We start from the raw sequence: 27259 nt of genomic DNA on the forward strand, positions 1-27259 counted from the left end.
GCCTGGAGGAACGTTGTCCATAGGGTCGCGATGGGTCGGACCCTACAAGGTTCCATCCCAAAAAGGTGCCGGAACTCCGTTCTGAGTGTTCTATGAGAAAAAAAAGCCCTGTATACACACACACACACACACACACACACACACACACACACACACACACACACACACGATTACAAAGTATCACTACTAATATCAATGTTACTAATATCAACCTTAAGCATAATAAAATCCCTTCATAATTATTTACCACCCACACTCTTCATCTGAATTACGTCGAACTGCAAAGCCCCAGATGACCACGAGATGGCAAGAAATAACTCTTTAGTTTAGTTTAGTCCATTTTGCGCTCCTTCGGGTATTTGCAGTCCAAATTCGGGGGGAAGCTCCCGAATTTTAAGGATTCAGAATGAAGCGTCTTTCCAAGCCCTCGCCAAAAACAGGGAACTTGTCATCCGCAAATTCAACGAAATCATTGGGTATTTCCCAGCGAGCGGTTAGGGAAACGCGTTCTCAAAACGACCTCGCATGAGCCTCTGGAGGAGCCGTAGTTCGCAGCTTGTGACGCTTGGAGCCCGAAAGGCGTCTGGGTTCCGACCTCGTGGGTCGGAATCTCTCCTGGCGAGCCGATCCCGAGGCTGGTGAGTAAAATGCGCTTTAGTGCCTGGATTAAAATGTTGGGCAAGTTGCCGCCTTGCCTCCAGTGTGAGAAGCGCAGAAAGTCCAGCAGCGAGCCTGCTTTCAGAGTAAAGCTGCACTGGCTTTGGCACTTTGTAAATTCCTCTTTATTTAAAGTATTTTGGGTCGCTATTAGGGTTTTCCATTAACTCGAAATGAATGCTACTCTGTAGTTGAATTTCCTATTTGAACTTCCTTGGGAAGCTGTTTTTTTCCCCCGTCTTGAAAAGAGGAATACACACGATACTGCAGGGGTCTTCAAACTTGGCCCTTTTGTGACTTGTGGACTTCAACTCCCAGAATTCCTCAGCCAGCATGAAATTCTGGGAGTTGAAGTCCACAAGTCACAAAAGGGCCAAGTTTGAAGACCCCTACGATACTGTGTTGATCAAACCGGTCTCTTGGGGACAGTGTTATTGGCGGAAGTGATCTTCCAGAATGTTTTTTTTTTCTGCTTCCCAATTTAGCCTCAGCCCTGAGATTCCTTGATAGCTTTCCTTCCAAGCACGATAGATGCTGAAGTTATCCACACACCAGTGAGAGATAGGACCGTCCAGTCTTAGATATGATGCTAAGAGGTCTGGCTAAATTATGTCATAGCAGCAATGGCCCGTAAATCACTAGGACAGATAACCTCAATCACCAAACATTGTATGCGGGTTAACACTGTTCCACACATATGCTGTGAAATGCATTTTATTGGAATTTAGGTACAAACCAACAGTATGAATATAGGTTTTATGATACAAGTCTCCATTGTACACTGCTGGGAAATATTAAGCATTGGCTTGAGTTAGGAATGACAAGGAATGATAATAGTGCCTTTGGGACATAATGCCAATTCTCTGAAGACCCACACTGAGAATTTGGAGCAGAGGCAAAAACTGATCAGTGCAAGCTGATCGGCTTGAACTAGGAATGAAGTATGAGTAGGTTTGGAAAGGAAATAGAATATTGTAGGCCAAAGAAAAAGAAAATATTTTTTTGAAAAGGTAGTTTTTGTTGCTTCTCCTTCTAGTTTACTTAAAAATAGTTCTTGCGCTTGCTTTAGTATGATTTCAGTATGTTCCAGCATTGAGACAGAAACACTTATTCTTCCCGAAAAAAAGACCATAATGATAAATATTTCCAAAGCTAGAATAAGGTTGGTGAAATGTAAAGGGGAAAAAAGATCATCTCTATACCTCTTGCTTGGCAGCAGATTATTATTACTACTATTACCTTACCCAAATACATTGACAAACTGGAAGTCTTGAGCTTCTTGATTGTCATATCCTGTCCACCAATCTCTGCTATGCTTTCTTTGGTAGTGGCTTCCAGAATCAGAGGTACCTGACCAAAACAGGTTAGCAGCAAGGGAGAGGGGAATTTCATGTTGGGATTTTTTTTCCCCCCTTGAAAAGTGAAACTATATCTGACAAAGTTTAAACGTAGCCATGGTCAATGATTTTATGAGCCTGCAAAAATGCCTGGATTTTGCTTATATATTATCCTCTTTAGTGCAAATTAAAATGCATACATATCAATCTTCGTGCATAACAGACAGCTTATATAGCAAGTTACATTCTACAGGTTATCCACAGATAGTGTGTTATAGTTACACATAACTCAGAACATGCAGAATTAGGATGTGCTATGTAAGGCATCAGGGGACGCGGTGGCTCAGTGGGTTAGGACGCTGAGCTTGTCGGCAGCTTGGCAGGTCGAATCCCGAGTGCTGCGTAACAGAGTGAGAGCCTGTTACTCGTCCCAGCTTCTGCCAACTTAGCAGTTCGAAAGCATGTAAAAAATGCAAGTAGAAAAATATGGACCACTATGGTGGGAAGGTAACAGTGTTCCGTGCGCCTTTGGCGTCTAGTCATGCCGGCCACATGACGACGGAGATGTCCTTGGACAAGCGCTGGCTCTTCGGCTTTGAAACGGAGATGAGCACTGGCCCCTAGAGTCGGAAACGACTAGCATGCATATGCGGGGGAACCTTTACCTTTACCTTATGTAAGGCATCACTTGCAATGCCTATGTAATGAAGTATACCATATATACATTATAATGTACAATATACTGTCTCTTTATAGCATCTATATATAAAAACATTTTATAGAAGACTGGGAGTACAGCACAGGAGGGCGTCAAGAGATCCTGTAACAACAGTAATGAATTACAGAGAAGAAATTATGAGCTTGGTAGTCCCAGGACAATTTGATGATGCTGATACTTCCGACAGGTAATAATATGCGGACCAAGAAGCAACAGTGAGAACTGGACACGGAACCACTGATTGGTTCAAAATTGGGAAAGGAGTCCGGCAAGGCTGTATACTGTCGCCTTGCCTATTTAACTTATATGCAGAGCATATCATGAGAAAGGCAGGGCTAGATGAATCAAAATTTGGAATTAAGATTGCCGGAAGAAACATCAACAACCTAAGATATGCAGATGATACCACTCTAATGGCAGAAAGTGAAGAGGAACTAAAGAGCCTCTTGTTGCGAGTGAAGAAGGAGAGTGCAAAACTTGGGTTGAAACTAAACATTAAGAAAACCAAGATCATGGCATCCGGCCCTCTCAATTCCTGGCAAATAGATGGGGAAGAAATGGAGGTAGTGACAGATTTTATTTTCCTGGGCTCCAAGATCACTGCAGATGGGGACTGTAGACAAGAAATTAAAAGACGCTTGCTCCTCAGGAGGAAAGCAATGGCAAATCTAGACAGCACACTAAAAAGCAGAGACATCACCCTGTCAACAAAAGTGCGTATAGTCAAGGCTATGGTCTTCCCAGTTGCAATGTATGGCAGTGAAAGTTGGACCATAAGAAAGGCCGAGCGCCAAAGAATTGAGGCCTTTGAGCTGTGGTGCTGGAGAAGACTCCTGCGAGTCCCTTGGACTGCAAGGCGATCAAACCGGTCAGTCCTAGAAGAGATCAACCCTGACTGCTCTTTAGAAGGCCAGATCCTGAAGTTAAAACTCAAATACTTTGGCCACCTAATGAGAAGGAAGGACTCACTGGAGAAGAGCCTAATGCTGGGAAAGATTGAGGGCAAGAGAAGAAGGGGATGACAGAGAATGAGGTGGCTGGATGGAGTCACTGAAGCAGTAGGCGTGAGCTTAAATGGACTCCAGAAGATGGTAGAGGACAGGAAGGCCTGGAGGAACTTTGTCCATAGGGTTGCGATGGGTCGGACATGACTTCGCAGCTAACCACAATACTGTAAATGCCAATATCACTCTATACATTTGCATCAGTACTTATGAGTTTAGTAAATTTCCTCCTGGGATTGTAAAAAGTATCCCAGGAGAGTTAGTGTCTTCTGGTAAATGGGTGTTTTGTGACTAGTTGTGCTTTGTGTCCATTGCATGCTGTCTCCATTGTTTTGAAACCACTATAGAATCAGCTTATTAAGAGTTTATTAAATATTCTTCTTTTAAAAAATAGTGAACCCTCACAGGTTGTTCAAGTATCTCAGGAGGAGAAGATGGTTGTTAAAATGCAACAGTCCTATCTGAATGAGGAAGCAGATGTGGATGAATCCGATGACAGCTCTGAGTACGAGGAAGAGGGATGGGATTGGGATGATGATATGGGAAAGCTGACAAAGCGAAATCCAATGGCTGGAGGAAGAAACCTACAGGTGTGTCATAAGTGGATTTTTGTATCTGTTATCTTTAGATGAATTTGCACTGATTCATATTGAATTATATGTCTGTGGGTATTGCTTGTTTTGACCTACTAGCAAATTGTAGCATAATATGACTATAAAACCAGACCATTATCCTGGGTTACCGCAATTTGTGGATTTAGTCTTTATGTGACAATGTGTTCGGCTGTAAGCTACACTTGTGGGCATTTTAATTTGAACCTTTAAAATTATTTTATAGGAAAGTAGTCACAATGCACTGGAAAAATCAATAGTCCGAATGCTTAAGTATTCCATTTTGTCTTGAACAACAAAAAATGTCCTAGCGTCTTACAGAGACTAGCTGATAGTTTCAGGAGTTTTTGTAACTAATAATATGTAAGGCTAATTATTGTCTTAATGTGTGATGGTGAGCCACAGCTTAGTGCTATTTGTATAAATGGCAAGCATGTAAAACATGAGGCTTGAGCACTTCCTTTTCTTTCCCATTCATACAGCCCAGAGGAAGAGTAAACCAGAATTCTGTGTCATTTTAGCTAATTCAGCTTGTTATGTGCAAATCAAGTTGTATTTTAAAATAAACTCCAGGCAGCTAAACAATCTAGGAATTTTGGTGGTTTAGTGTATGTGCCTAGATTTTATTTTAAACCCCAGTTCTTTGAGGTGCATACGTTGCTAAGCCACCAACTAATTAAAGGAGGTGCATCTGTCAAAATCTTTGGGTACCTTTTCATTGGGTGCATTCTGTTATGCTGTGGCTCAGCACTAAGTTCAGTGCAAAACTCCCACGTTCTTTAGCCTTCTAAAAGTCAAGTTACATGTCTTACTATACTTCCTGCATTTGATAAAATGTGTTTCTTAAGCTAGCTGGTATATATGCTTTTGCTCCTGTGGCTTTAATCGTGACTGATGCATTTGGAATGGGCCACAGGATTCTGCAATTCCCTCCTTCTCTAGTGAGATTCTCCCCCCCCCCAACCCACCCCTTATACATGGATAAGGTATAATAGCATTTGACTATATATGCTAGCTAGGATTTGCAGGCCTGGGGAATTTGCACATAATAGGGGATATAATCATGCAATTGCCTTTTTTTATCATTTCACAAATTAAGAGTCTGTGAATGTGATCTGTACCTTTAGAATGTTTTTTAAATGGAGTTTTAGTTACATATCGTTTTTTTTAGGCAAATAAACAGATTCCCAGCAGCAATGCAGCCAAAATGTCTACACCTACAGATAAAGCATTAAGAAAGTATGAGAATAAAATCAGTCTAGGTAAGTGGACCATTTAGGGTTCCAGAGGTTCTGAATTAGGTGATAGTTTTTAAAAGATGAAATTCAATGGATTAATGTGTTAATCTGTCCTAGAAATCTATTAAAATGTCTCTGGAAGATGTACAAAAAGTCTGGGTTTTTTGTGTTTCTTTGACAGAATAAAAATAGACGTATAGTCTACTGTTTCACACTTCAAATCATATTTTTACTAACGATATAGCAGGATTATAAGATTATGAAATGGCGATGGTCATCCTGCATAAGTGCCTTTCAGGGTAGGCCCATCTACATGTGTGTCAGCTTCTCTTTTTTCTGTTAACCATATCTTTCCCTAAAGAGGAAGAAGGGATTGGAAAACACTGTGGTTTTTTTTTTTAATCCCATTTATATCCCGCCCTTCTCCGAAGACTCAGGGCGGCTTACAAGCTTAGCAGTAGCCTTCATTCTATGTATATGCCTGCTTATTAGTGCTTTCACACACACCCCCAAGCGGCATTATTACAAAGTCAGCTTAATTGCCCCCAACAATCTGGGTCCTCATTTTACTTACCTCGGAAGGATGGAAGGCTGAGTCAACCTTGAGCCTGGTGGGATGCGAACCTGCACTAATTGCAGGCAGCTGGTGTTACTTAAGGAGGCATTAGCCCACTGCTAACAAACCACACCTGGATTTCTTGGATTCCACCACCATTACCAAGCTGTCCTCACTGTCATCTAGATCTGTTCTCAAAAAACATTCCACCACCAACTCATTAAGCAGATCCCTCTTTCAGGTCCTGCCTGCTCTTGCTGGGTCTTCAACTACAGATTTCTCTTCCTTGGTAGATCCAGTATCACCACCCCATACAAAAACAATTCCAGAATATGCAACAAACCTACTCCTTCATTACACAATGCTTCTTTTATAGGTTTACAGCTAGAAAACAGAGGTTTTATTAAGCCATCAAGTTTCTTGAAGTCTATATGACATTAATTTTGATTTGGGCCCACAAAAAAAAACCTTTGGTACCACTGCATAATCCCAAATTCACTGGGACAATTCAACCTTCCACAATTCCGCCCCCCCCCCCCCCAGATTTCAAGCAGCTCCAACTCTCTTAAATAAGTCTTGAAGACCTGACTTTCCCTTAACTTTGGGCCAAGGTAGGATGAGGACTTCCTTTGAGATGGTGTTATATCTGTTCCATCAGGATGACTCTCTGTCCATCTGTCTGTCTCTCTCTCTCTTGTATGTTCTTTTATATTTTGTGGTTTTTAATTGTGCACATTTCCTAGAGACATTGAGAAGTTGAGTGGCTTCAGAAATGTAAGGAAAAAACAGTTGACAGACATATATATATATATATATATATATATAAATTGAAAACAGTGCTTTAAACATTGTAAATGTATGGCTTGTTTTCTAGAGGAATGTTTGCAATGAAATTATGCACATTATTTTTTGACAGTGGTGATGAAGCTCTTTTTAAAGAGTGGGATGTGTGTATGTGTGTTTTCCAGACAAGCTGCATTTTGCTGATTCTGTTATAAATAAAGTTACAGAGAAGTCTAGGCAAAGAGAAGCAGATATGTAAGTAATATGGATGTGCAGAAATAAATGTTGTAGAGAATATAGCTGTTACTTGATTAGCATGGGTTTGTAGTACAATTAATATATTAATACATTATGTTTTGAGATATAATATTACATTTCCAACTTTGTTTTGGCATGTTCATATTTAATGGTGATACTATTTCATGTTCCTGAAAACCACCCAAATATTGCTGGAGTGAAGCCTGTGTGAGTTGCATGATGAAGACCCTGATTTTAAGTCATGGGGAATGTTTAGTTTTTCTGTCCTGTTTTTCTGCCTGGAATATTTTCATGTTGCTGACATATTGCTTAAGTGTTGAGATAATTATATTTTGTTCTGGTACAATGGATTATACAATGTTTGTTTCTGCTAGGTACCGGGTAAAAGATAAATCAGACAGGGCAACAGTAGAACAAGTAAGTGATGTGAATTATCAATTGTAAAAAATGTATTGTCAGATTTCAAAGTATTTATCCTTTAAAAGGAAACTATTCAGCCAGCTATGTTCTTTATTAGCAGTGCATAATATTGCAATATCAGTGTGAAGTCCCCCTTTTACATTATACAGTTATGATGTATCTAGATTTTTCTCCATTTTTATCAGGCGATTCCAAAATCCTATCTAAAAATGCTTAAATTTTTTTTACTGCACTACTGGTTTGATGTTGGGAGGGCAAAATATAGGTGGAGAGACGTTTGCTTCCAACATTGATTAATGCTTTTGGACTATATTCTGTCCAAATTATTATTATTTGAATATAATAATAATAATAATAATAATAATAATAATAATAATAATAATAATAATAATAATAATAATAATATAATAATAATAATAATAATAATAATAATAATAATAATAATAATAATAATAATAGAAGCTTTCTCAGAAAGGATGTTTCATTCTCCAGTTTCATTATTTATCTCTACCTTCAGAGAAAAAAATTCAGTAAGACTTCAAATGCTCTATTAAAGGTCAGAGATTTGTAGACTTCCAGTAATATAAACCATGATTAATTGGCTTCTTTAAAGAATTGCTTCAGCTGAAATAATGTAGTCTTTAAGGCCAACACATTTATATGTGTATTTGTACAAGTGGCCTTCATTCACTTGGGACTGGAATTATAGTCACTAAGTGATGTGGTCTTAAAGCACAATATCACATGACTGTGTTGCTTCATGATGGCAGTTATGGCACTTCCTGTTGTCATATGATGTCATAAGCAAATCACCACATGTTGTTAAGCAAGGACATGATATGGTTGCCATTTGTAGCTTCCTGCCAGCTTCTCCATTGACTTTGCTTGTTGTGAAGGTTGCAGATTGTGACCATGTTACTGCAAGGTCACTGCAGTAACCACAACTAGGAGAACAGTTCATAAGTAGTACCCTTTCAGTGTCGTTGTAAGCTTGAATGGTCGCTGAATGAGTGGTCATTGAGGACTACCTGTATTTATCTGTAATCTCTTAATCGAACAATAATGGATAGAAACACATATTCATTCATAAAGTTGATATTTCTCAGCATGCTTCATGAAGCCAGCAGTGTTGGCCCCATTCCATAAAGGGTTACGATGTGGTCAAAGTGTATAAGGTTTTGCTCATACATTTTAGTGAATTGTTATTTAAACTTTAAAGCATTTACAGACTAAAATTTTGCAAAAGAAAACAAGTTGGAAAAAGAATTGGTATAAACTTTGTAGGGTGGAAAAAAATCTTGGCTATAGACAAATAGGACTTTCTTAGACTTCTGAACTTGAAAATTATTTATCCACATCTTTGTGAGTAATGGATTTGATGGTGTTTTGCCTTAGACTTCTAAACTTGAAAATTATTTATCCACATCTTTGTGAGTAATGGATTTGATGGTGTTTTGTCTTAGAGTTCTAAACTTGAAAATTATTTATCCACATCTTTGTGAGTAATGGATTTGATGGTGCTTTGTCTTTCTAAGGTCCTGGACCCGAGAACACGAATGATTCTATTCAAGATGCTTAGTAGAGGTGTGATATCAGAGATCAACGGTTGTGTCAGCACGGGAAAAGAGGTTTGGCTGAACCTATAGCTTGCTAAAAGTCATCTTGCAATGCATCTTAAAAAGTCTGTGATTTGTATTATAAACTTTCTATAATTCCTCTGAAACGTCGTTTTGGAACAAAGAGGCTCGGTTCTTCTGCATCAGGACTGGCAAGGATTTATAGATACCTAAGGTTTAGCTTTGAAAAGCTCAGATGCAGTAAGGCTTGGACTTGAACGCACTGAGTTTTAGTTTCAGTTGTCAGGTGTAATGGCATGTAGGAATGTCCTTGGGTGGTAGGGCAAAGAGACACAGCCAAGGGAACAGTCAGGTAAAAGGCAGCTTACCCTAGAGCAGAAGTATGGTTGAGTCAAAAGGCTCAGAAGAGACCTTCCTTAGTTTCTTAGGGTGTAAAGGGGATAGGGTGCGGTGGGGTGGGGAGATACACTTTCACACTTGAAAGAGTCTGTTAATATAAAGAAATATAATAAAATAGTATAATAAAGTGTAATTAGCCCATCTGACCCTGTTTCCTGTCTGCTTTCCTTTTACAAGACTGACATGTTGAGCGAAGTTTCCACCTCCATACTTTAATTCTAAATTAATTCTAAACTTCTAAATTTCTGTTACCGGTAGTAGTGGCTGCGGAGGAGCAGGCAGCAAGCACGTTTTGCTATAATTCTTTTTTCTTAACGCTGAACTATGTTTTCGCGAGCTGAGTCCTAGTTTGAGTCCTCATAACCCAGAGCTTAATGTAATCGGGTTGTGCATCCTAGGCCTTTTAAAATCAGAAATACTGCTTTTGATGTCCGATTAGACTTGAGGGCTATCTAGGCAGGCTATCCCTTTCAAAAATAGGTATTGAAATAATGCTTTAGAACACGGGTGTCAAACTCGCCACGTCACGTGATGTGTCACAATGATTTAAAATATTGGCAAAGTGTGGTTTGTACCTCTGGGATCTATAGATTTAGCCTGGACAGTTATTGATTGATGGGTCATGTATTTTAGCCCTTGGCAGTCCTGTTTTTGCACCAGAGTACCTTTGACTTGAACTCTTTATGATACACAGCAGATCTTAAAATTAATACTAAACCTAATAACAATTCATGTTTAATAAACTATAGTGGCTAGGTTCATTAAATTCAGATCTACCACAATATGAACACAGCCAGTGATCCAGAATAATTCTGTATTATATTAATCTCTGTGCCATGTAGTAATTAATTAAAACAAAATAACTTTAAAACTGTTGTTTGACTTCTCAAATAATATGTTTTAATCTATGTATTGATACATTTTTGTTGTATTTCTTTGCATTTTTCCAGGCTAATGTGTACCACGCCAGCACTGCAAAAGGCGAAAATAGAGCAATAAAGATTTATAAAACTTCTATTTTGATGTTTAAAGATCGGGATAAATATGTGAGTGGAGAATTCAGGTGAGTCTGTATTGCGTACTTGCTTCTAAATTTCACTTTTCTTCTTCTTTTTTTTTTTTACAAAAAATAAATTTTCAATTTCCCTCTTGCCATTCCAAGGTTTCGTCATGGATACTGTAAAGGAAACCCAAGAAAGATGGTCAGGACATGGGCAGAAAAAGAAATGAGGAATTTAACCAGGTGAGAATTGACATTCTTCCATTTTCATCTTGAATTTCATTTTTGTACAGGATTGGGAAATGATTTTAATACTCTGGAAGTTAAAATAATAGCATTGCAAGTTTTTAAGAAGCAAAATGTTCAGGAGATGCAGTTCTCGCAATCACTCGTTCATGACCAACATTGTTCGAGGATTCCTGCTTAACGCCAGAACAAATTTGTTCTTTTAAAAGCAAAAAGAATTTAAATATCCCTGTTTAGAACGTTTTTTTAAAAAGAAAACTATGATTTTTTTTGTAGCTTGTACAAATGATCCACATTCAGAAATCAGAAGTATAGCAATGAAAACAGGAAAATATACATACCGAATGTGATCACTTCAATATCATGTTTCTCCCAAAATAAGACCCAACTGGAAAATAAGCCCTAGCATGATTTTTCAGGATGCTCATAATATAAGCCTCACCACAAAAATAAGCAAGTTCATCAGCCAGATGGACATGTTTAGTGCCGTATTCCCCCCCCCCCCAAAATAAGACCTAACCAGAAAATAAGCCCTAATGCGTCTTTTGGAGCAAAAATTAATACAAGACCTAGTCCAGGGGTAGGCAACCTTGGCTCTTTTATGACTCGTGGACTTCAACTCCCAGAATTCCTGAGTGCTGACTCAGGAATTCTGGGAGTTGAAGTCCACGAGTCATAAAAGAGCCAAGGTTGCCTACCCCTGGACTAGTCTTATTTTAGGTATTGAGTGATCAGGAACTGCTGACTCCAGGCAAATGAATTTTTCAGTCATATCTCTCTTTCCCAGAGTAAGGAGACCTTTTGATCTTTGTCTCAACAGTCTCAAAGAGTAGAGGAAGGGAAGAAGAATATTCCCTCCTTTTTCAAAATCTAAGCCAGAGGTCTTCAAACTCGGCCCTTTTATGACTCATGGACTTCAACTCCCAGAATTCCTCAACCAGGCACACTGGCTGAGGAATTCTGGGAGTTGAAGTCCATGAGTCATAAAAGGGCCGAGTTTGAAGACCCCTGATCTAAGCTAAAAGGGGCACACAAACAAAACATGAGCAATATATTCATTGGCTGGGGAACCACATTGATGCTTTTTCTCATGATATGGCAAATGATGGATATTTGGCCATGGAATCCAAAAACTCAAATCTAGCTCTAGAGTAGGCCCTTCTTAGGAACTGAGTAAAACTTAATGATGGGCATTTTTTGCTTTATTTCTTAGCCAGTCAGTTTAAAGATCTTTTTTTGTGCCAATAACTGCTTGGGCACTGACAATTAAGATCCTATGTTTAAAGGTTTCTTTTGCCTGGGAGGCAGTTGAGAACAAATATTGAACGGACATGCTATGAAATAATTTTGGTAAGTCGGTTTACCCAGGAAGTAGATTGAGCCATATGTATTTGTTCAGTTAAACATAGCCTATCAGACTATTTATCGAATGGATCCTCTGCCATTAGGTCAGTGGATTTATATGGAGTGGATAATTTTCTGTTCTCACAGGGGAGGTTGACACATTCTTTTCCATTCCCAATATGTTTCTTAAAAAATAGGGGTGAACAAGTGAAGTAGCTTTTGTAAGGCCCCAGAGTTCTCTGCCATAGGTCGGACTATTTTTGCTCTAAATACTTTCAATATGGGGCGGGGATCAAGGTACCTGTTAATTATAATTAAATAATTTACATAGTTTTTTGGTACTTGCCTCAACCCTTACCTCAGCTTCTTTTAAAATGATTTACCCACGATCTTGCGTTGGTAAAGGCCACTCCTAAATAGATGAAATAATTTAGTTGTTCAATAGTTTCTTCATCCAACTGCCAGTTATATGCCACACTTTTTTTTTTGCCAAATACCACTTTAGATTTGGTTTTATTGATATTTAGAGAATTGACAATGCAGAGAATGTTGTGTATTCTTCTTTCACAACAGTCTTCTCAGGCCTATTTGGGGTATGCACCATTATAACCGTATTGTCAACATATAAAAGAATATCAATAAATATATCATAGATCTTTGTATAGGAATGTCTGAAGCATACAGGAATCCTGGAATTTCATTGACATAGAGGTTAAAAAGCATTGGGGCTAGAATACAACCCTGTCTAACACCCTTATGTGTTGGTATAAGGGCATTAGAGAATCATTTACATCTGTACACATTTTCAAGTGGATGTCTGAGTAAAGGGCCTTAATTTGGATTAAGTATCTGAGTTCCAAATTTAAATTGGCCAGTTTTCTTTCACAGAATATTTCTGCTCAATCAATTCATGTCAATATGAAAATGAAAGGTGTCAGCAAGATTGGGAGAGCTTGTGAGGCTTTCTTTATATAGTTTCTTGCTTTATGTAGAATATTTTCTGACTAAATAATTATGACGCTACAATCAATATTATTGGACTAAATGATCTTCTGAATTTCTGAAGCTCTTTTCTGCACATAGGTCTTTTTTAATACGGTACTATCAGATATATTAAATATATACAGATATATATCAAATAACAGCACTTTTGTCTTTTTGGTTTCTTGGTAGGTTACATACCGCACAAATACCATGTCCAGAACCCATTATGCTAAGAAGCCATGTTCTTGTGATGGGCTTTATTGGCAAAAATGATATGTAAGTATATTCAAGTGCTGTGTGGCTGGGTTCAAATTTTGTGTTAAGCCAGGATTTATTTTAATTAGGATTTACTATGCAAACCATATTGGCCAGAATCACATAGAATAGTAAGCTAAACATTCATGATTTACAGATTCACACACTTAGTAAACACATTCTTACACACTTCTATAGGAGTTATTTAAGAAGTATAGCATGGGAAAGGGCTATGCAGGAATCCAAGTACTAATTTATTAGTGTCTTCCATTGCATTGGTCAACTTTTTTCAACCTCAACAGCTTTAAAATGTGCGGATTTCAACTCCCAACATGCTGACTAGAGGAATTTGGAGAGTTGAAGTCCACACATTTTAAAATTACTGCAGTTCAGAAACACTGGCACAGATTTGTAGAATCAAAGCTTCAGAAGAATTATTCGCTCCCAACCTTTTCTATACCCCACACTCCTAGCACACTTCTGATTTATTCTTGCACCCCTTACAAAAGTTTGAAATAAAGACATCGAATTACGCACATACCCTATAATTTTGAAAACCCAAGTTTTTGCACCCCCTGGAATATCAGCTTGCACTCCCACGGGGTGAGAGCTCCCCTGGTTGGGAACCTCTGCTTTAGTACATTTCTCAATTCTAGCAAAACTAGTTAGATGGCTGATCAATACAGTACAGTCTGTGCGGCTAATTGGTAGACAGTGCAGAACTTTCCATAGGATGTGTAATAAATTATGTGGAATCAGATTGAATTGAGTAACCTAGTTGCAGTATTCAGCACAAGCTGCAGTCTCCAAACTGCTCTGAAATTGGGGGAGGGGATCCAATTAGAGTATATTAAAGTAATCCCATTTTGAAAGTATCACTGTGAAAGCAGTAGCAGTGTGCAAAATGTTTTGAGACTGAATTGTCTCAAATTGAAAACATCCTGCTTCAGATTTAAGAGTGTTATTTTCAAAAGTGGATTTAGGCAGATTCAGTCAGCCTGAAGCACTTCTGAAATTATTAAATTTCCAGTGGGAAAGAGCTGCTTTTTACTTGCATTTTTTTCCAAATTGGAAACCAGATGTTTTGAGTTTGAAACATTTTGCACTTAACTGGAGGATTATTATTGTAATGCTATCCATGTCATGGAAAGCTTGAAGCTGATTATTGTTATCTGGGCAACAGAATATACTTGAACCTCCAGTGACGAAGCTGGAATTAATTTGAGCACCCCCAAATTAAGCATTTTTCTCTGCAGGAAGATCACAACCCTTTCCACAACAGGTTAATTATTCCATTCCTGAAGCCTAAGAAAACAAATTAAGGATACTGAGTTGCTAAAGTGCATTTTTGTCCTAGAAACTTGATTGACCTCAACAGCTGAGCATCTTTAATTTGTCTTTTCGGTTACCTAACACTCAATTAAATAGTGCTGATGCTTACTTTTGAATTAAAATACTAGTTGAAATATCAGTTTAACAGGTCCTTGGGAGGAGGGGGGAATTCATCCTTGATGTCCCTTTAATAAATTGCTTTCTTCATTTTGTTGTACTTTGTGTAATATCTTCACACACATGAAATAAATTGTGGCATACAAGCAGGTTTTTTTTTAAGTGCATGTCTGGATTACTTTGATCTAAGATAATTAACTGGGTGTCCATGTTATCTGTTGCCTCTGAAGTCCACTAAAAGTGTAACTGTTAAATTGAGACTTCACTGTGCATAAGATCACTAAGGTATTGTAAGGCTCTAATTGTGATCTTTGTGAAGTTTGATCAGAAGGCAGACACCTTGTACAATTTGCAGAGCAGGTAAACTGATGCACCAGGCTTAGATGTAGGGACATAAAAATTGGGAAAAATAAGCGAGTTTTTCACTTTTCCTCCTAAATTTTTCATTTTTCCTTTGAGATTCATATTTCTGCTTATGTGGGAATTTGTTTCGGCTGTATATAGTTCTCCCTACTGAAAGACAGTGATTGCAGTATTTAAGGAGAGGGACTGTTGGAAAGATATATAAACACTGTATTTTTTTTTCCTCCAAGGCCTGCTCCTTTGTTGAAAAATGCCCAATTATCAGAGTCAAAAGCCCGGGAGTTATACCTGCAAGTCATACACTTTATGAGAAGAATGTACCAGGATGCCAAGCTTGTTCATGCAGATCTCAGTGAATTTAATATGCTGTATGTTTTATTTTTGTTTTTGTTTTTGAACTTTAACTTTGGAACTTACTTGCATAATGACTATGGGGTGGGGTTTACAATCCTCTCCTCAAGATAAGGTAAGTTGTTTAGCAGAAAGTATATTGTCCAGTGAGTATCTCTCTGGGGGCCAGTTATGGCTACTCTCTAGGACTCTTGCTGGATTCCCAATGTAATATAAGCCATCTGCTGCTGTGTTGTGGATTCCCTGGATGCATTCTGACTGAGGGATGGCATATTTTCCTCTTCCCAGACAGGACTACACAAAATTAGTTCTTGCGTTGCACAGGTGAAGAACAGTTGATAACTGAACTGTTCCATGAATGAAGAAGCTTTTGTTAGTTATCTAGCCCAAGCCCACCATCAAATTAGCCAGAATTGCACACCATCTCACTTTACAAAGATTCCAATTTAAAGAGTTGTAACTTTCAGGAAATTTTGGAAGTCACTCCAAATCTAGCTAGCCTTAGGTTTCAAAAATCATATACCGGATATTATTCCTTCATTATCTACCTTCCAGCATTTCTTTTACATACAGAATGCAGTGGCACAACAGAGTGACAGGGAAATAAGAGGTGAAACTATGCAAGTTGGTCAAACATATTTGCCTCCTGTCTGTCCACCTCTGCTTTTGAACTGACTTGCCAGTTTGGCATTATTTGATTAGAATGACAACTTCATTACTTCATTAAAGCAATTAAAATTCTATGGCATTCATTCTTCCAGATGCCTTCCAAATATTCTGATGCTTTCTGGAAATGCCATAATAGATACCAGATATTTGGAAATAAATGTATTGTTGTTCTGATATTTTCCCTTTTTCCAGGTATCACAGTGGTCAAGTATATATTATAGATGTGTCCCAGTCTGTGGAGCACGATCATCCACATGCTTTAGAATTCTTGAGGAAAGACTGTGCCAATATCAATGGTGAGGAGATAATATTCTTCATGTGATTTAGCTATTAAATAGAGCTGATCATATTTAAACTGCATAATTGGCTAGTTCAATCTTAAAAATAATCCTGATGATTACAACTAAAATTGTAGTTCTGATGTGCTTGGAGAAGGGGTGCTTAAAGATGGATTGTCCAGGAAAGATTTTTGTAGCACCAGCCAAAGCTCCTGCTACATAAATGAACTTTTAAATCTTGTAGGACAAAGTTTGGAAGCTGAATTGGAGCCATAAAAGTTTTTGTAAGTAATAGTAACTTTAATATCATCTTTGTCCTTTCTGGCAGATTTCTTTCATAAGTACAACGTTGCGGTGATGACAGTGAGAGAGCTCTTTGAGTTTGTCACAGATCCATCTATTACGAATGAGAATATGGATGCCTATCTTGAAAAGGTAATGGTTGAAGATTTATCTTCTGTGAAAATATTCATATTGAAGGTTCATACAGGTAGCCCTCATATAGCGACCCCAGTTGGGACCAACAACTTAGTCGTTAAGTGAAGGATCACTAAGTGAAACTGCTTATGATCTTACCTCAGTGTTCCTTTGGTTTACAGGCCTGTAAGTCGTAATTAAAAGGACTGGATATAAAGTTACTTTTTCATCACTGTCATAACTGAATCATTACTAACAGTTGCTAAACAAGGACTATATGTTTGCTACCTTGAGTTATTTGTAAAAATAATACAGGCAGGATGCAAATAGATAAAACTATCTGTATTGATGTTGCCCCTAAAACAGTATTTGTGAGGGAAAAGTATTTGTTTATTGCAGATAAGAGGAACTGGCTCCTTTGAGACTTTCTATAGCATACTATAAAAATCTAGCTGATTTTTCCATCTTGTTTATCAGATCTGAACGAAGTGGATCTTTTAAAAATGTCCTTTTTTACTTACAAGCAAAGCCGCTGTGTGCGGAACAGTAGTGAAACATGACACTAGCTGCTTTTACTACTATAGTCATGTCAGGAGCACTGAAGCGCTTTGGAGCTCAAAGGTTTGAATGGTGACACTGCCACTGCCCAGATGGGGGCTCCTTTCATGTCCCACCAAAGTCGTACCAATCTGTCTACTCTATCTGTAGCTGGTGACTTTTTCAAAAGCTTGTGGGGTTATCTGGAATCCAGGGACGTTCTTGGAGATAAAGATGATTTTGGAGGCTGAGGATCTACAGCCTGCCAGCTTCTAGTTCTGCTTAAAATTAAGTGAAATTAAGTTAACAACAGTGGCTCAGGTAGTCTGGCGGACTTAAGGAAACTGTGCAGTGGTTCATTGATGCCCAGCAGTTTTAAAAATTAAAAGTGGCATTATATATTAAACAAAAGCCACTTGGGCAAGATCCAGTGAGTCTGGTATAGAATTTAAATTGTGCGTCCTGATTGGCAGCTTTCAGAAAAAAGATTTAACTTTCACATTTTAGGCTAGTTTAAATTCAGACTGCTTTTACTGGAACTGCAGCATTTTAGTCTAGAAACGACAAGCATGGTTGGCTGATGTCCTTTCTATCTCCTTCAGAAAAGACACAGTTGGCAGGTCAGCTCAAATTAATACAATACAGTTCCAGTCCAGCTCCTCCCCCAATCTGTCCTTTCTGCACACATAAGATCCATGTACCTTTGCTTCAGACTGAGCAATTGATTTCTATTTGCCAGTTTTGGCTTTTGTATCCTGAGCATTCTGATACGGCACAACCCCATAAATGAGGCAGCAAATGCCTTCAAATACCCTTCAAAGGTCCTGTTTCTCCAGGTCGGTTATGGAGCCAATGATGACCTAGCAGCAGTGAGCTATACAACATCAGAGCTTTATTAAAAGAGGCATTAACACTTGGATTGAAGATTACGCGTCGTTCTGTAAGAATTGGTTCCCAGGCCAGTTGCAAATTTCATTATTATTGGAAAAAAATGGTTTCCTTGAGAAGGCAGTTAGAGAAGCAGAGTATCTCCATCCCAGTGGGCATGGAGACATATTGCTTCCAAATTAAACACAATTAGTTGTCAGGAGTTCTTCTAATCCATCCATCTCAATAAATCTTCCTAAAAAGAACTTGGTAAAAATTGTGCTCAGAAAAGAATCGCTTTGGTAAAGGCAACTGTCAAAGAACCTAACTAGCTCTTTTGAATGAGTTTTCTGATGTTAGGAATTTATTTCTCAATATTTTATAGGTAATGAAAATTACATCTGAGAGAACAGTGGAAGAAAGATCCAATCAGAATAATGTAGATGAAGAGGTAAGCCAGTGGAGTAAATAAATACATCGTGTCTCTTCTGAAAGAACCTAAAAGTATTCTTCAGTATTTTGATAATACTCAGGAATATGTTTATTTTCAAATAATTCATCAAATGTTTTAGCAGAGTCTGTATTTTTATAGTCTTCAAATAATTGCAAATAATTATTCCACCATTATAAATTTTATGTTTAAACAATTAATAAAGTGCAATAAAGACTCCATCATGGAAGTATATTTTACTTAAATCTCTCCCTGAATGCCTTAATTTTTGTGCTCCTGTTTGGCTGTGAGAAACTATCTTTAATTTGTAATAGAGTTAATATTCTTAAATGAACGAGTATAATACAATTTATACATAATGTGTATCAGAATGGTTCCAACTACACTTAGAAAATGATTTCAGAAAAATGCCACTTAAACGTCTTTCTCCTTTTTCACAAATGAATCTGATTTACACTTTAGTCCATTCTCACAAGCATGTAAGTGAAAGACCTATGATCACCTCTTCTCTTAGCTGATCAGTAATAACCAGAGACAATATAACAAGTGATTTATAGTTTATCAGATTATGCCTAATTCGCCTTGCTAGGTGTTCAGGAAAGCCTATATCCCTAGGACTCTGACAGAAGTTAAGAACTATGAGAGAGATGTGGACATAATGATAAAGCTGAAGGAAGAAGATTCAGCCCTCAGTGTGCAACAAGATAATGTAAGCAATACTGGATTGACTGTACATCTAAAGAAATATGCTTATTTATGTATGTGGAATTGATTAGTGTATCACATTGCATATTGGGTTGGATTCAGACTGGCCTGAACATAAGGCCTATGTCCAGAGTTATTGGGAATCAAGCAGCATATAAATTATTAAGCTATCATGGTTGGCCATAGAGTCAGCCAGATGTTTAGACTGGATTTGGCAGAATATAAGTGTATATCCCCTTTCTCCCAGTACTCCCTCTATTTGTTTTTCTTGCTGCCCCAAAGGGTCCCAGTGTTGTAAAGATTTTCAGATTTTAATGAGGCATACAAAGCTGTGGGATGAGGAGGAGTGTTGTAACAATTATCTTTCCTTCTTCTTTCACCAACATGGGTAGAGATCCTCTGAAAACCCCACTGGAGTCACTTTAATACTGACAATGAAAACGGCAAACTTGCGATGAAGAGTTTTAAATTAATCTCTTTTCATTTCTCATTTTTAAGTAATCGTTTGCTCTATAAAAATATTAGAGTAATAATTTGAGGTTGTTTTGGGACAGAAGCTCAGATTGCAATGTCTGTAACCCCAGAAGCATGTTGAATGGTAATAGCAACAAATAATTTTTGGTGAAGTAATTGGTGCTTTCTGTCTCACTAGAATGCTATATAGTATAATGTTGTATATAAGTCAGATCTTCATTATGGTAATAGACCAGCATAAATTTTGTATAAAGATTTGAGAAATCCACATTCAGATTGTTTTGCTGCTGTTCTTTGTTTTGCACAGATTCTCTACCACACAGTGACAGGATTAAAGAAGGATTTATCTGGTGTTCAAAAGGTAAGATGGTGACATTTCAGGACTGTGTTCTTCAGCGATATAGGTAGTCCTTGGCTTACGATCACAATGGAGCCCAAAATTTCTGTTGCAAAGTGAAACTTTTGTTAAGTAGGTTTTGACCCATTTTACAACCTTTCTTGCCACAGTTGTTAAGTGAATCATTGCAGTGGTTAAGTTAGTAACAGGATTATTATGTGAATCTGGCTTCCCTATTGACTTTGTCAGAAGGTCGCAAGAGGAGATCACATGATCCCAGGGCAGTGCAACCGTCATAAATATGAGTCAGTTGCCAAGAACCTGAATGTTGATCACGTGACCATGGGGATGCTTGCATCAGTTGTAAGTGTGAAAAAATGATCCTAAGTCATTTGTTTCAGTGCCATTGTAATGAACTAAACGAACTGTTGTAAATCAAGGACTACCTGTAATCTCTACATGGGGTAGAGATTACACGCTCTCTACATGGGGCTGCCCTTGAGGACCACTCGGAGGCTTCAACTGGTGCAGAATGCGGCCGCGCGAGTTGTGATGCGGGTTTCCCGACACTCCCATGTAACACCTCTACTCCGCGAGCTGCATTGGCTTCCGGTTGCCCTCCGGGTGAGATTCAAAGTGCTGGTGATGACCTATAAAGCCCTAAATGGCGAGGGTCCGGGATATCTGAGGGAACACCTGCTGCCGGCATCAAGTTCCCTTCGTCCAGTGCGCTCCCACAGGGAGGGACTTCTCAGGGTGCCGCCGGTTAAAGATTGCCGGCGGGTAACACCCAGGGGGAGGGCCTTCTCTGTGGGTGCGCCTGCCCTCTGGAACCAGCTGCCGGCGGACCTTAGGACCACCCCCGACCTTTGTTCATTTCGCCAGGACCTGAAGACCTGACTCTTCAAGCTTTCCGGCCCAGGCTGAGAGTTTTTAATTGGAATTTTTATATTTTTTCAGGGATTAAATTTAATTCTTTTAATTGTTTTTAAATTTTGTATCAATGTTTTAAGTACCCTGTAAACTGCCCTGAGTCCTTCGGGAAAGGGCGGTATATAAATTCAATAAAATAAATAAATAAATAAATAAATAATCAGATTACAATTAAACCTCTCCTGACTAGAGTTTAGATTCAGGATCATGCTAACCCCAACCTTAGTGTCACTTAAAATGATGTGCAAATGTAATCAGCGTTTGTAAATGTAGACATATGCCTAGCTATTTTTAATTCTTTTAACTATGATTTTCAGAGCTGGAATAAGCTTGCTGGTCACCTGCTGACAGGTGTAACAAAAACTTTAATTGACAGCTGCCCGCTGGATCTTCTTCCTGGTTTCCTACTTTCTTGATTAAGGCTCTATTGCTCCATGTCTCTGCAGTTAGAAATTGTTCAAGAGCTTAAAGGTGTTTTGCTGCCAAAATATCTCTAGTCTTTATATCAATAATATTGATAAAATATTGGGCAATTTGAGTTTATAAAAGAATTTTGTTAGATATGTTAATAGTTCAAACATCAGTTTATATTCTTCTTAGATAGTCCTTGCATTCTTAAAATCCAACTCAGAGCAACCTTCTGGAATTCTTTGTATGTCTTGGGCATCAACTTCCAGTAATATTCAGCTATCGGAGAAGATTGTGAAGGCTGAACTGCACATATCCAAAGAACCTTCAGGAATCCAAAGATTCTTTGGATATGTGAAATTCAGTGTTCTTCGATAGCCGAATATTGCTGGAAGCTGATGGAGGGCAGGACTGAAGAAAAAAAAATGAATCTTTCGGTTTGTTGTAGGTGCCTGCTCTCCTTGAAAATAATAATAACAATGAGGCAGATTCTAACGGCGAGGATGAGGATGATAGCTCTGACCATTCAGACTCATGTTGTAAGGAACAGGAAGACTCGGGGCATTTTAAAGACCAATCTGCTGAAACAGGTGTTGATAAAAAGGTTAGTGGGGCAGCTTTCTTCACTTGGAGATAAATATTTTTGCATGAAGGGGAGGCGGCTCTTAAGTGCCATGTTCATCGCTGTAGAAATGTCCCTGCTGTTCTTTTGTTCTTTAAAAGCGAAAAAAGCTGGGTCAGTTGAGTTTCTTACTTGGGTCTACTTTTCCAGGAAAGGAAGAAAATAGTTAAAGAGGCTCAAAGGGAGAAGAGAAAACACAAGATTCCAAAGCATGTCAAGAAGCGAAAAGAGAAGATAGCAAAAATGAAAAAGGGAAAATAAATTCTGGCGATCGTTTTTCAAGCTTTTCTTGTTCTAGTGAGTCATATTTTGGAGCCGAGCCCATTTCGAGGCATATCAACAGAGCACCGTGACGGGCTAAATGGTTTCCTGATTGACTTGTTCCTGTGGGCTCCTGCAGAGTCAGAAGCTCCCACTAAGAACATATTCCTGTGGAGAAATGAAAACAATTTCACAAATCTGTTTTTTAAAAGATATCCAGAGAAACGGATGCAACATACAATTGTATATTTTGTATTTGCGTAATGACACCCACATGTAAACTAATTCCTTTCTTGTTCCATGATCAATTATTTGGGTAGATATATAGGCAAATAATGTGTGGGAGGAGGAGACATAATCTCGTTCAATTTAAGCCAGGGATGGGACAGTGGATGGCCCTGTGGACATTGGACTGCACCTCTTAACATTTCTCTTTCCATGCTGATGAAGGCAGATGGGAATTGGAGTTCAGCAACACTTAGAAGGCCAAACAGTAGCCTGTGATTAAAACTGTTCATTCAGTTTCAGTGAATTGTCTGCACGAAAGATCAGCTTGTACAAAGAGGAAGAGTTAATGAGGTGCTTGATAGCAAATATATTCCTTCTCATCCTGTACATCTGCAGTATTGATTCTACATTTGGGAAGGGGGGGGTTGTCAGAGGAAAACCACACTTAGAAGTAACATGGTTTTTATCAGTCTCTGTCTATCTGGATTTGTGACACAATGCTCCACCTGTTACCTCTTGGATTCTGTTTGTCAGTTTGCCTGTTTGGCTACGTGGTAGGGAAACTCAGTAGAGTCCTGTTGCCTAGGTCTGGGCTTTTCAACCAGTGGTACGGGTACCACCTGTGGTACATTGGCACCTGGCAGGTGGAACGCGACCATCCTAGAAAAGTGGTAGCAGGGGAGGGGAATGAGCTGAACCGGTGGCAGCACCACACAAGCCTGAGCAAGAGACGGCTGAAGCTGCAGGGCTGTCAGGGCTCAGTGGAAGTGCCAGGATCAGCACCAGGCTCCAGCTGGAGCTTGGCACTGATCCTGGCGCTTCTGCTGATCCCGGTAGAAGTGCCAATCAGTTGGAATGTTGCAGCATCGCCAGGGTCTTGTGATTTACATTCAGATGCTTGGCAACTGATTCATGTTTATGATGGTCACAGTGTCCCAGGGTCATGTGAAGTGACCAAAACCTGCTGCAACCACCCAGCAGATGGGGGGCTGCCAATCCTCAACAGAAATGAAAACCTCAGACAGGAGGAAGAGTGCCGGCAGGCAGGCAGGTGTCTTGCTTGGCTGTGGCTTGGGGGGCACTTTTTTCAGTGCCATTGTAACTTCGAGCAGTCACTAAGCGAACTGTTGTAAGTCGAGGACTACCTGTACTTCATCACTTTTTTCTTTTTTGGGGTCATCAAGTTTTTGACACCTTGCTAGGTGACTGGTGGTACTCGGATGTTGCCATATCCTAAAAGTGGTACAATGGGTGAAAAGGTTGAAAAGCCTTGGCCTAGGTAGCAGACTAACAGATTTCTCCTTCTCTTATGGGGAAATGTGGTTCTTTCTTTCTTTCTTTCTTTCTTTCTTTCTTTCTTTCTTTCTTTCTTCCTTCCTTCCTTCCTTCCTTCCTTCCTTCCTTCCTTCCTTCCTTCCTTCCTTCCTTTCTTTCTCCTCTCTTTCGCAAGTTTATGAGTAGAATGACTTTTCTGTGATCAAGAGAATATTTCTGTAACTGTTCCTGATTTGAGTTCAATTTGCTTCACTATAGATGAAGCACTGTAAGGAAACTTACAAACTGAGTTGACACGAGAGACCAACAATTCACATTCATTACTCAAGTGTTTTTAAAAGTTGAAATCAAGTTCAGTGACTGGCCACTACCACCGTCTTTAAAACATGATTAGTTAATGTTCTGAACTGTTAATGGAATCACTGAACTTTATCAAATTGGTTTTACTCTGATTAAAAACTATAAACTGCCATTCTTGGCTCAGACGTTTAAGGAGCAGCAATATTTTAGCAGCTGTCAGTGATACAAATCCATTGCCACTGGTGTCATTTTCGTTGAAAGTAAAACTCAAACACAATCTGCATTGTTTATTTGTTGATTTTTTTAAAAAAAAATCACACTCTGCCCAGTTTTATAAGAATAATAACAAAGACGTTTCACGTAGATATACATTCGACAGCGTTGTTTTCATTTTTAAAAAGTTTGAATCCCCTGGTTTGAGAATAAATATGGGGACTGTGGCATTTTGGATGTTGAACAAATACCAGAAACCCAGCAGCCAGCATAGCCAATTAAGTGGAATGCTGAAAATTAATTCACCACTATCAGGTTTCCCACTCATTTTTTTTAAAATTAGCATAATATTGTGATGCCAAACAAATACCAATAGTGAAACTTGTGACAAAGGAGAATATTGCTTTAAAACATTGAATTATGGTGCCTTATTATAGATTATTGTTAAGCCTATTAAATATAGTTATTTAGAGGTTCTTGGTTTAAAACTATTGCAGCATATTTTATGTGACTGTTCTCAGCTTAATGCTACACCCATTCTTCTATTTCAAGGGTGCCTGGTGTGGCTTTTGAATAAGTCTAATTTGCAGAACAATAGGAGTAATTTATCCAGGCTGCAAAATTCCAGAGAACCAGTAGGTGGCAGCAAAGAGATAGAAATATCTTAAGCTTCCTACTCTGGTTTCTCTTCAGATGTATAAATCTTTCGCCTTTTACCTACTATCTAATGATGCTCTGGATGTTTGCAGCCCAGTTATAATTGTGTGCATATAATAAAAGATGTCCACTGGAGCCATCTTTCCAATTTAGTGTTTTAACCAAATTTCATATTCAGTTCATTTTACTGCCCATGTGACAGAGCCAAAACTGAGAATGATGTGATATTTCTTCCAGACTGAGTTCTTTATTTTTTTCACACTTTAGACAAAATCTTGCCAGGCCGTGGATTTTACTAATTGCATCTACAAAATATTCTTTGAAATATTAGGGAGAGGCTGTCTTCACCCTTGTTCTCTCACACAAAAATATCTGGGCTAGATTGCCTCTTACTCCTGGAATGCGCTCCGTCTCTCCTGGGGAGTCACCTCCTCACTACATTATTCCATGTTCTCCCACAAAGTAGAGCATATGCTTTTATGATGATCAGCAATCAATGTATAATTCATGTGTGTATTAATGCCATTGAATGCCAAATAAGAGTATCTCCCCTTAACAAATTCAAAACTTTTGCTTCTCAGCCTCTGCTGGCAGTAATTCTGCTAAATATCTCAATGGAATGCGATTGGATCATACAGCGGGGTCCTCATCATTCCTCCTGTCAGAAGATTGCTTGTCACCTCTGTTAATTGTTCTGCTTTCTCTCTCACACTTTAAAAGACAAGCTGAGAATAGTTATTCTGAGCCTGGCTTCAGATAGTGTGTTATATACCATGGCGGAGGGAAGGGTTAAACATGTTTTGCCAAAATGAAACTGGACTGATTCACATAGAACACTAAAGTGATGTTATAGGCCTTAATTGTAGGGCTATCAATGAAACAAAACATTTTGTTCCATATTCATAATATTACTGCTGGACTCAGACTGCTCGGTCTGGTATGCTTTGTGCACCCCTGCACAATTCCACTTATACCAGGGGTCCCCAACACACGAGCCACAAGCCGTTCGGAATTGGCCGGACAAGGGGTGGGCAAAAGTGCACATGCAGCCCCACTTGCGTGAGCGGCAAACACACATGCTCATGCATGAAGCCCCATTTGCATGAGTGGCAGGTATGTGAGCTCACCACTTGCGCAAATGGATCTGCACACGCTCGTGCGCGCCTGCCACTCACACCAAACCATCCCCTCTCCTCCACCCCTGCTGGTTCGCCAAGCTGGAAAGGTTGGTGATTGCTGATGTATACCATTACTTTGTACCTGTTTGGATCCATTATTTTTTCCATGAATCCATGCATCTATGGTGAACATCTCCTTTTTTCCCATGCCTACTCTCCTGTTTCATTTATGAAAAGGACTGGATTAAGACAAAGTGAACTTTGCAGTATAGAGCAGGGTTCCCCAACCCCCGGTCCATGGACTGGTACTGGGCTGCGGCATGCCAGCAACCGGTCTGCACAGACCCTCTGGTTTGCGGAAAAATCCATGGAACTGGTCCCTGGTGCCCAAAAGGTTGGGGACTTCTGGTATAGAGAACATTAATTAACTAACCCAACAATGATGATTTTTATCTTTCCTGAGGCGCAGGTAGTCCCTCTGTTTCAAGGCTACCTGAATGAATGTGCTTGTATTATTTACTAGCCAGACACACACATACATTTTTTAACCTGATCTAATACTCTTATTAGTAAGCTGGTGATCTTCAGAAACAGCAGGTGTAGCCTTTGTCAGGTTTTTATTAGGCTGCTACTTGATTGAACTCTCAAAGAGTTGAGACTGAACTAACAGTGTCTGATGTCTACTTTAACTGGAGAACATTTTCTTAGGCTATTAGTGGTTCTGCAATCTGCCTTCCTTTCCCCATCCACAGACAACGTGCCAAGGACAGGATTAGTGGAGGCAATGAACAAGGAACGTTATGGACACTTAACTGGAGGTAACACTGAAACAGGCCTTTTGGAAGCTATGTACAAGGTTGGGCTGATGATACATTTTAACAAGCAATCAAATATTTTCTCGTATTACTTTCCAGAAAACGCCCTGGGAAAATCTGTGAATGATTTTTTTTCATGTCAGA

At 38.9% G+C, this 27259-nt stretch overlaps 1 protein-coding gene across 1 annotated transcript; it reads left to right on the plus strand.

Moving 5' to 3' along the window:
• The first annotated feature begins 516 nt into the window (after positions 1-516).
• Positions 517-22794, plus strand: RIOK1 (RIO kinase 1). Its single transcript, XM_083359350.1, has 18 exons — positions 517-638; positions 2751-2899; positions 4111-4306; positions 5499-5589; positions 7090-7159; positions 7537-7579; positions 9118-9210; positions 10509-10621; positions 10721-10801; positions 13322-13408; positions 15430-15567; positions 16412-16515; positions 16826-16932; positions 18704-18769; positions 19359-19478; positions 20256-20309; positions 22075-22230; positions 22399-22794. Exons 2-18 carry the CDS (start codon positions 2829-2831, stop codon positions 22507-22509), a joined length of 1701 nt encoding a protein of 566 aa, XP_083215476.1. The 5' UTR covers positions 517-638; positions 2751-2828; the 3' UTR covers positions 22510-22794.
• The last annotated feature ends 4465 nt before the right edge of the window (positions 22795-27259 follow it).

This window comes from Vipera ursinii (genome assembly GCF_947247035.1).
Source record: "Vipera ursinii genome assembly, chromosome: 3".
Taxonomy (NCBI): Eukaryota; Metazoa; Chordata; class Lepidosauria; order Squamata; family Viperidae; genus Vipera; species Vipera ursinii.